Source organism: Mus caroli, chromosome 1 (assembly GCF_900094665.2).
Source record: "Mus caroli chromosome 1, CAROLI_EIJ_v1.1, whole genome shotgun sequence".
NCBI lineage: Eukaryota > Metazoa > Chordata > Mammalia > Rodentia > Muridae > Mus > Mus caroli.
In genome coordinates, this window is record NC_034570.1 from 161,879,052 (window position 1) to 161,889,808 (window position 10,757).

The 10,757-nt window shown below is 43.3% G+C and overlaps 1 protein-coding gene across 1 annotated transcript in view; it reads right to left on the reverse strand.

Annotated features, from left to right (window-relative positions):
- The window catches only part of Ly9 (lymphocyte antigen 9), an 18,020-nt gene continuing 7,263 nt past the window's right edge, over nt 1–10,757 (reverse strand). The window contains exons 5-10 of the mRNA XM_021162309.1: nt 10,296–10,565; nt 8,339–8,437; nt 7,148–7,201; nt 4,528–4,862; nt 4,096–4,167; nt 1–502 (exon numbers count right to left, since the gene is read on the reverse strand). Of these exons, the coding sequence (XP_021017968.1) occupies nt 437–502; nt 4,096–4,167; nt 4,528–4,862; nt 7,148–7,201; nt 8,339–8,437; nt 10,296–10,565 (896 nt within the window). The 3' untranslated portion in view covers nt 1–436. The remainder of the gene's footprint in view (nt 503–4,095; nt 4,168–4,527; nt 4,863–7,147; nt 7,202–8,338; nt 8,438–10,295; nt 10,566–10,757) is intronic.

Below are 10,757 nucleotides of genomic sequence, written 5' to 3' on the forward strand. Positions count from 1 at the left end.
AATTTTTTTCTTCATTAGTTTATTTATTCACTTTACATATTGACCACAGGCCTCTCCTCCTCCCAGCCCCTCCCTCACATCCCTCCCCCAATTCCCATCTCCCCTTCTCCTCAGAGACGGTACCAACCCACCCTGGCACATCAAGTCTCAACAGGACTAGGTGCATCCTCCCCCACTAAGGCAGACAAGGCAACCCAGATATGAAAAAGATCCAAAGGCAGGGTGTTCAAAGCCTGTAGGCTCCAAGGAGACTCTGCCTGACCTGTAAATGGGCTCATGGGGTAAGGCGAATGACAAGGAGAAGAAGGCATGAAATTCAGGCAAGTCTAAGCCATGGCAGGAAATTCCAATGCGTCCTTTCTGCGGAAACAGGAGGATTTATGATGTCTGTTTTTCTCCAAATCCTCACCCCCGGAAGTAGCAGCTGCTTTTCCCTTCAGGTGAAATTTTCATAGGTAGGGGTTTCAGGAGACTCAGTATCTTGCTGTGGTGTTTGTGCCGTCTGGATGAGTTAAAAAGAACATGCAAGAATAAGGTTAACAAAGCCTTGGAGAATCCGACTCTCCTCAGGCGGTGCTGGTAAGATGCAAGGCCAGGACGAGGCTCATCCATCTTATAGTTTATGGAAAGACTCCCAGTGCTAAGGACCATGTGCTGGACTCTCCGTAGGGGAGTACTTGTTGGTTAAGTGAAGCAACTCTACAAGTTTAAAAATGGCAATAAAATACTTTCCATTTCATGAGCTACCACTGAGTGATCCGAGTCTCTGCCTGTAACTAGAGGAAAGAGGCAAACATGTATATAATAACTTAGATGAAAGAGGTTAGGCTCCAATTAGACCTCAGTTCTAGAGACTCTATAGCAAATACTCTACAGAGAAGATGAAATCTGAACTGATGATGGGGTGGGTAGGGGAGGTTAGGTGTCAAGACACTGTCTAGAGATGTGTGTTAGAAAATGATTAATATAGGTTTGAGAAATTCCTGATCAAAACATGATGGCCTTGGACCCAGAACTAGACCTCCTATTCCTCTAAATCCTGAACTCAGATAAATTTTGTGAGGAACATAGCTGAGGAAATACACTAGTTTCTACTTACTGTAGGGTACGGTGGGGGTGCTGTGTAGCGCTGCATGTGGTGGCTTGGGGCCACATTAAAAGTTGGAGCAAAGTAAAATCAATATTCATACCTGTAAATTTGGCCCAAAGAATTAGACTGCAGAGGGAAGCAGCTATGAAATGTAGTAAATTTTATAGATTAATTCCCAAAGTCAACAGAGAAATCCCTAAACATTCAACCATGGGCTTGAAGTCAGGAGGGGGCAGAAGATGGCGAACTAACCTGCTCTCTGAGTAGGTTTTTATTGAGTCCTGTTTATTGAGAAGTTGTGCTTCTTCCTCCTTCTCCTGACAAGGTCTTGCTGTATAGATCAGTTGGCCTAAAACTTGCAACTCTCCAGCTTCAAACATCTAAGGCTCTGTATGACTCCATACCCGGCAGAGGATCCATCTTCCAAAGCCCAACTCAACTTTTTCCTCCTGAAGTTGTATCAACTTTTTCCTCCTGAAGTTGTATCTGCTCTATCCCTCAGTGCAGTGACAGCCACTCTATTCCTCAGTGCAGTGACAACTGCTCTATCCCTCAGTGGAGTGACAGCTGCTCTATCCCCCATGCAGTGACAGCTGCTCTATCCCCCCAGTGCAGTGACATCAGCTCTATCCCCCAGTGCAGTGACAGCTGCTCTATCCCCCATGCAGTGACAGCTGCTCTATCCCCCAGTGCAGTGACAGCTGCTCTATCCTCCAGTGCAGTGACAACTGCTCTATCCCTCAGTGCAGTGACAGCTGCTCTATCACCCAGTGCAGTGACAGCCACTCTATGCCTCAGTGCAGTGACAGCCACTCTATGCCTCAGTGCAGTGACAGCCACTCTATGCCTCAGTGCAGTGACAGCCACTCTATCCCTCAGTGCAGTGACAGCTGCTCTATCCCCCAGTGCAGTGATAGCTGCTCTATCCCCCAGTGCAGTGACAGCTGCTCTATCCCCCAGTGCAGTGACAGCTGCTGTATCCCCCAGTGCAGTTACAGCTGCTCTATCCCCCAGTGCAGTGACAGCTGCTCTATCCCCCAGTGCAGTGACAGATGGTTTATCTCTCTGTGCAGTGACAGCTGGTTTATCTCTCTGTGCAGTGACAGCTGCTCTATCCCTCAGTACAGTGACAGATTCTCTGTCCCTCAGTGCAGTGACATGTGCTACTATTTGCATTTGAAAAAAACCTGTGAAATTTCACAAACAACTCATTAAGTAATCACATAGTGTTTCTCCTTCTCTCACTGACAAATTCAACTTTAACCTCTTTTATTAAATGACTGATGAAAGACACAGCCTCAAGGTCAGGGTGCTGCTGCAAACACATCTGGATCATCACAGCACCACATGATTGTGAATAAAAGGCATTCAATAAATGGTACTGACTGGACCATTAATTACAGACAAGTAGCGTGTTTGAAAAAAAATAGAGTTAAAAATATTCTTACTGAATGTTTTATAGGGGTTGGATGAAATTTGGGGGTAGATTCAACAGCAAAAGGGTTAGAGGATTCAACATTTTTAGGAAAGTGAGGATGAAAGGATGAAGTAATCATCCAGATTCAGAGCAAAGATCATTGCTGAGGCATATTTAAGAAAAAAAAAACACTTAAGATTGATAACTACTTTTAACAAAGGGGCCAAGAGAGAAATTTGACATACGAAGTCAGTAGCTTTCTTACAGACAGGTGGGAAATATGCTGAGAGAGAAATTAGGAGAAAAATGCCATTCACAGTTGCTACAAAATAAAATGAAACAAACAAGCAGATCCAACAATGTAAAGCCTTGGAATAAAGCCACGGAAGTGAGAGGAGGAATAAAGCTAGCCACGGAAGTGAGAGGAATACACAATGAAAATTAAAACCAACTAAACAAATTGAAGATGGTAGAAGATAGAAAGACTTTCTATGCTCATGGATTGAGAGAATCAATATTGTAAAGATGGCCATCTAACACAAAGCGATATATAGACTAATATATAGACTCAATGCAATCATACACACATACACACACACACACACACACACACACACAATCTTAAAGTTCACATGGAAGCACAAACACAGCCAAATCATCCCAAGCAAAAGCACTTTGGCTGATATCACAATCCCTAATTTCAAGTTCTAGTCCAGCCAAGTCACACAGTGTCAAAAACAGCATGCATGGCAATGGCACAAAACATACACACAGATTAACAGAACAAAGTAGGGGACCCAGATATAAAGTCACATAGCTAGGCACTTGATTTTTGACAAATATGTCAACAACACACACTGGAGACTATTTCTCTTCAGCAAATAGTGATGGTGAGCAGCATGCCTACATGTATAAAGGTAAAACTAGATTCCTATTTCTCATTCTGCACAAAACCAACCCCAGGGCATAGAAGGCCATAATGTAAAAGACCTGAAACTTTAAAACTTCTAGAGAAAAAAAGGGAGAAATGATTCAAGATGTATACGTAACTAAAGACTCTTGAATAGTACCCTAGTTGTTCAGGAGCTAAGGCCAACAATCAACAAATGGGACTCATGAATTTAAAAAGCTTTAGTATAGCAAAGACAACAATTAAATGAGTGCAGAGAACCTACAGATCGGGAAAGCATTATTGCAATCTCTACATCTGGCAGAAGACTGATAATCTAGAATATAACAGAACTGAAAAAAAATCCCCATTAATACAACAGCAGCAGCAAAATTTACAACCCAGTTGATACATAGGATAATGAACCAAACAGAAAATGCTTCCCCTAAAAATAAAAAAGCCCATAAACATGTTAACATTCAATTTAACCCCCATTAGATATTAAATTGATTATTAAATGTTCAATCTTCTGTCACACAGATGTGCATCAGACACCTCTGTTGACCATAGAATGTGTCAGATCTGTACATACTGAGCAGTTCTGAGTTCCTCAGCTATGGGAATCTAGGACTTTCAGTTAAAAACACTGGGAACACCTTCTTACTTGATGTGTCTTGGGAAAAAGAAAATTGTTCTCACCTTTTTAGGCTTCTGCACAGAGCAGTAGATTGTATTTGAGTCTTCTTTCTTCTGAGGAAGTGGGGTCTCTCCCTGTAACAGGTATCAGATTAGCATTATCCATTGAGTGAGAGCTTCCCCTTTCCTTTTTAGCCCATAGCTGTTGAGGCTAGAGTACACCCACTGTGTTCTAGTCTCAGAAGCTGGGAGTTGCTTTTGTGCTGGGGACAGTATCTCCGACTCTCTTGCTCCCCATAGTGATGACCTAAGAGTGAGTTCCTCCATTTCAAAGGTTCTCATGGTTTGGTAATCATGGCTGAACTGTATGACATCAGTCTGTATGGTCCTTGACCTATCCTTAGACAGACCCCCAGTTTGTAAGGACTTCTCCAGGCCACTAGAGAGTCCTAGAAATAGAAGGAGGATGAAGATGTGCTAGTCAGAAGTGCTCACCTGCACATTCAGGGACACTTGTATATATGCCATGTCCTCTTCATCCATAGACTCATCCACTTTATCATATGGAGTGATTGCTTTATATTCTGCTTGCCCCTCATAGGCCAAGACATGTGCAATGTCCTGATGGGTGACTAAGTCGTACATCTGATTTCTACTATTAGCAGTGCTATGCATTCTGGTCTTTTCGTCATCCTCTTCTGTTGTTGCGCTGCTCTCAGAGCTGGTATCTGAGGGGGGTGTAGGCTGATGCCTGGTGGTCTTAGCAGACATGTCTAGTTTCTCATACCGTTGGGAGAGCACAGAAAATTGTCCATGGCCAGTTGGGGTTTCTAGAACACATTGTGCAGGGTTAACAAAAGTGTGTCAACTCCCACATCTTTCTTGATCTGCTACAAGGACCCAACTTGCTCCAACTTCTGTCCTAGATCAGATCACAAGGCTGGGGGAATTTACATCTGTTTCCCATTAGGGAGTTCCTTTATGTGCTTCCTTCCTCCTTTTCAAACACCAAATGATTTATTTATCTGACACATACATGTTCACTTCATATAATGTGTTATGGTCTTCCCAGAAACTGTAAGTAAATAGAACTAACAAGGACACAGGCAGGGATTCTGGGGAAACACAAAGATAAATTAGATCTGGTTCTGGAGTTCACTATCTAGCTGGGGAAGAGGAATCATATATATGAATATTTATTACTTATTAGTATAAGGCGGTCTCTGGTAGGTATCACATGGATGGTGTAAGGAAAGTACTGAGGTGGGAGGACATGCTACTCATTAGAACAAGGAAGACCTTGAAAGTGGCAGAACTGAGGTGGGCTTTAAAGTAAAGGCAAGCTTTGATGAGTGACAGGGCGTATCTCGTGTGGGGAACAGCACCATTAAGGCATTCAGCAGAAACATGGAGCCTACTCCCTTGAGAAAGGGATCCGCTTATAATACTTAACAAGTGTAATGGCCTGGGTGTAGTGCAGTCAGTACAGGTGCCCATCTCAAGGAACTTACATGGCATACCGACTGGGTACCAACCTTGCTTTGGGGTAAATAAAGTAGCTCATTTGACCCAAATGTAGAATAAACATGCCTACCATTCACTAAGTATCTGATGTGTCATGCAATGCTCCAAGTGCCTTTGGTCTGCTATAACATCGTGAAGCACAGAAATGAAGCTGGATCATATAAAAGGTTAAGTGTGTCCTCCTCTACATGATAGAGCCAAGATTTAAATGCAGTGGCTTAGTCCTGGTGTTCTTGCCACTACCTAGTGCTTTCTCTGCCTTTGTATGAGTTGGTCTAATAGTGAACAACAGTAATGATTGTCACCGAGTGGCCACCGTGCACATCATTCCACTTTGCTCCTCACAGTGAATGAAGCATCCCCATTTTTCCTGATAAGGAAAATGAAAGTTAGAGCTTGCATTACCCGAGATGCTATCATTGGTAGGGAAGAGAAGTTGGGTCTAAATGGGATTGCCTGACCTGAATCCATACATCTGACTCCTATGTGTTGACTTTAGAACACAACAAAGCCACGAGGAATCATTGATGGGTTCTTTTTTTTCCATTCCCATTTTTTGGGGGTTTGCATTTCTCTCTCAGAAACTCTACATTGTATAACGACTTCAGCCCCAGGCCTTCCTCTGACCCTGTCTCCTTGATAGATCTCCTCCATGAGATACAACAGAGAGTTTTTAGAAGCATGGTGTGGGTTGAGGAGGCAGGATAAGGGGCTCTTTAGCATACCAGAGCTCTGATGTTCAAGGTGGTAATTTAGGATGCCATGGCATGGGCATGAGGAAGTCAAAGCAAGCATCTCAGCTCTGCACCCCAACACCCACTGGAACAGTCCTGCTTTTATATGCTTTGTGCAATTGAGTGTTGAATAGAGTTTGTTTCAAGAACACACCCCTTAGCTTGGGTCATCTTGCAAACACACTGAGGAGGCTCTAGAACAGTGGTTCTCAACCTTCTGAAGGCTGTGACCCTTTAATGTAGTTCCTCATGTTGTGGTGACCATAAAACGTTCTCATTGCTACTTCATAACTGTAATGTTGCTAGTTATGAGTCATAATGTAAATATCTGAAATGCAGGATATCTAAAATGTGACCTCTGTGGGGGTCGTGACCCATGGCTTGAGAACGGCCGTTCTTGAGTGTTAAGAGTCTTGAGCCTAATTTTAATTAAGCTTCTGACTTTGCTCCTATCACAGCTTTACTGTATTACTTAGCCTTTGTTTCTGTACTCACAAAATTAAGAAAATAACCCAAGGTCACATTCAAGTGGCGACAGCCAACATCCAAGGCACCCAGGAGGCTCCAGCAGACAGACCACACCCCCTAGTTCCAGCAACTAACTCTAAGGGATCCATCTTCCTGGAGCTTTTGTTCCCAAACCACTTTCTTCCAGCATACTGCATTTTCAAACTTAAGCAGGCATGTGGGTCCCCTAAATACAGCTTTGGATTCAGTATTCGAGTGGTAGTGATCAAGATTCTGCATTTTTAACAAGGTGCTAAGTAACCCACATGGCTGGTCAGATGACTACACTTTGAGAAGCTAGGCTTTGTCTGACACAAAGAGGCCATATTCAGAGTTACTGATGATATTACCTGGTATTTCAGCTGGGACCTCGGCTTGCCTGTACCTGGTGGCCAAAGACGAACCTGAGAAACCAAGTAAAAGAAGTCATTGAGACTGAGAGTAGGGAGGTGTCTTGAGTTTGTGAGACTCAAAGGAGAGGGGGAGAGGCTTCTGAAAAGGGGGGGGAGACTATGGACAAGGAGGGGACCCTAAGGTGGGCATAGGGCCAAGGGAAGCAGTATCCAGAGCCCAGGGTCATCGTTATCTGCCAAGAATGCTGTGGGACTTCCTGGCATCTCCCTGGAAGAGAGAATTCTAACTCTTCTAGAAGTGATTCTTCCCGGGCCATGTGTCCTTTAGCCTGCCTGCTCTTTGGGGAAAATTCTCCATTATCGCTCCAATATTAAGATTCTAGAGGGAGATGCCAATTATGAGTACTTATCTCCTTGTCTGCAGTGATTGGTCCAACAGCAACCACATGACTTCAACTTGGGTAATCAGAGATATTTCTTACATTTTTCAAATTGAAGTTGGAAGGAGACAGTCTCCCTCTCCAGCTTTTAGAGAGCCATTCATGTGTGTATATCTGAAAATGCAGGTTTCTGTGCTGAAGTACACCCCTCCCCTTGACCCTCAGCTATATTGCAGGAGGAGAGTCAAGCTGGCTTGCAGAGAATCACACAAGTAAGATATGGGGAGATCTGGTGGTTTCCAGGCCTCTGTTGACATTTGTCCATTAAGGCCACTGAGTCATAAAATAATAAATCATGTCCCCGTTCTTCCTCTACACTCTACAAAAGTCTAAGCTAGGGTTGGAGAGATGGCTCAGTGGTTAAGAGGGCTGGCTACTCTTCCAGAGGACCGAGTTTTGTTCCTAGCACTTATGTGCTGTCTCTCAACCATCTGTAACTCCACTTCCAAGGACCCTGATGCCCTCTTCTGGCCCTCAAAGATACCAAGTGCACACATGATGTCTGTACACACAGGTAAAACACACATACACATAGAATAATAAAAATTACAAAATCTGAGCTAATTCCAGTTGGGCTACAATTATTTTTAGCTAAAGACCCTCAAGTAATGCCGGGCCTCTTCATCACTCCGAGGAGAAACTAGGTCCAGCAGAGAAGTAGCAGGGGATTGGGAGAAGGTTGAGGAACCTCCCAGGTTCCAAACAGAGAGGCTCCTAAGGGTGGGTAAAGTGAATTTAGCACATTTACACTGCTTCTTTTTCTTCAAAATGAAGCAACCGCCAATGATCATCAACAAGAGCAAAACCAGGGGGAGCAGGAGCCAAAACCTCTTGTTTCTCTCGGGATCTTGAAGAGAAAAAAAAATGAGGATATTAATTAATGCAAATACTGACAGAGAAATCAGAGAGAATGACTGACAGAACACAGTGACCATCCTAATCGGCTTTCAAAATCCTGTGACAATCTAAAAATACATACGTTCATGTATTCATTCTACAGCCATTTTCCAACAAGCCTGCTAGGCAAGAGGTTACCAGAATACACAGGCAGACGCAGACTCCACAGCAAGATGTATGGCTTACCCAGACTCTAGAGTCTTAACATGAGATTTGGTTGAGCTCCACCAGGCTCAGAGCAGGCCTGACCACTGCACCCCTGCCTTCTTCTCTAAGTGAGACAGAAGTTATAAGCCCAAGGAAAAAAGGGTTCAGATTCCTATGAAGCCAGGCTCTAGAGATGTCTTCCAGACTCAGCCTGCCCCAGCGACCCTGCATCCCAGATAGACTTTACCTTTCTCTTGCATTTTCTGGGGAGGAACAGAATGCCAGGCTTAAGTTAAAAATACTGCCTTTGCTGTATGACCTTGGTAAGTCTCCTATACTTCTGTCGGTATCTTTATAGAATGGGGAAAACGGTAAAAGCCTTCCATGTATTGGATTGCTGTGAAAATTAATTGTGTGAAAATGCACAGAGCTCTAGAGTAGTGGCTCACATCTATTAGGAACCACCAGAGTCAGGCATGGTGGCACACACCTTTACTCCCAGCACTTAGCAGTGACAGATGAATCCCTGTGAGTTGGAGGCTAGCCTACTGATGGGCAGAGCTCCAGGCCAGCTAAGGCTATACTCAGTTGCAAAACCCAGAACAAGCAAAGCAAAACAAAACAGAAAAGCTTCCTCTGCACACTCAGCTCACGTTCTTCTACAGTTGGCATCCCTTTCCACACACTTCCCATAACTCTATACTACAAACCTTGAATTCTGCACTGTCCAGTAGACCATGGCTTTTGACACATAGCTGGTTTGGCTTAGAAACAAAATGCTTATTTTTATTTAAATTTTAGTGGCAAATGGTGGGTGATTCAGTTTCTTTTTGAAACACTGGAGTTAGTTTGAAAAAGACTTGGATATATATACATTTATTTTTGAGCTGTATATTTTATGGAATCTGAATTAAAAATAGCTTTTAATAAGAATTTATTATCTGAATTGAGATATGGCTTAAGTATAAAGCACATGCTGACCTTTAAAATGTTAATAAGTATTTTATACAAAGTTCATATGAACTACTGATATTTTGGATCTTTTAGATTAAATAAAATGTATTATAAAAGTAATTATTTTCCTGTATCACTTCCTCTTTTTTTAACTTCTTTGGACAGGATCTCTTGTTAGCTCAGGCTGATATCAAACTCTCTTTGTAGCCAAGGATGTACTCAGACTCCTTGATCTTTCTGCATCTCTCAGTTTCCGGGATTACAGTTATTAAAGACTTGTTCCTCTATATTCAGTTTTTTGCAATGCTATGGATTACAGCCAGGATTTCACACATACTGGGAAGTATTCTGCCAACTGAATTAAATCCACCACTTTGTGTGTGTGTGTGTGTGTGTGACAAATTCTAACTTTGTAGCAGCTCAGGCTGACTTCAAATTTGTAATTCTTCTGCCTCAGCCGCTGAAGTATTTGGATACAGGTAGTTACTAACACATCTATCTCCTTTTGCTTTTAACAACGCAGCTATCAGAACCTTAGAATTATATATCTGGATCCCATTGCACTGAAATGATGCTCTATAGGATTCTGTCCTATAGTCTCCCACTGGCTTTTATAAACAGCTTAGAACACAAACACTGGACATCAAAGTCCCAGCTTCTGTAGCCTGGATGGAAGGGGAGGGGGAGAAGGAGGGGGAGGGACAGACCTGAACAGATGGTCCCAGAAGAAAACTGGCTGGAGCTGTTGCTGACAGGGTTATGGGCTGTGCATGTGAAGTTGGGCAGGTGTTCACCACTTTCCCAGGAGACATTGAGGTGCGACTTCCCTTGGGACATGACAGCTTTGTTTTGTAGAGGCATCCATGTGTATGTCACATTGTTTCCACCACCGTCCACTGAGCAGGTCAGGACAACCTCGCAGATTCCGTTCATCCTGTGCACAGGACTCTTGGTGACACTGGGCTTCTTCAGTCTTTCTATGTGGGGGGAAAGACAGAGCCAGCATGGAACCAGACCTGTCAGTGAACTGGTTGGCGGCCAAGGTTGATATCCTGAGTTTGAGTCCTAAGGCCTACATAGTGGAATGAAAAAGCCAATCCCTAAACACTATCTTCTACACACACACACACACACACACACACACACACACACCACAGAGAGAGAGAGAG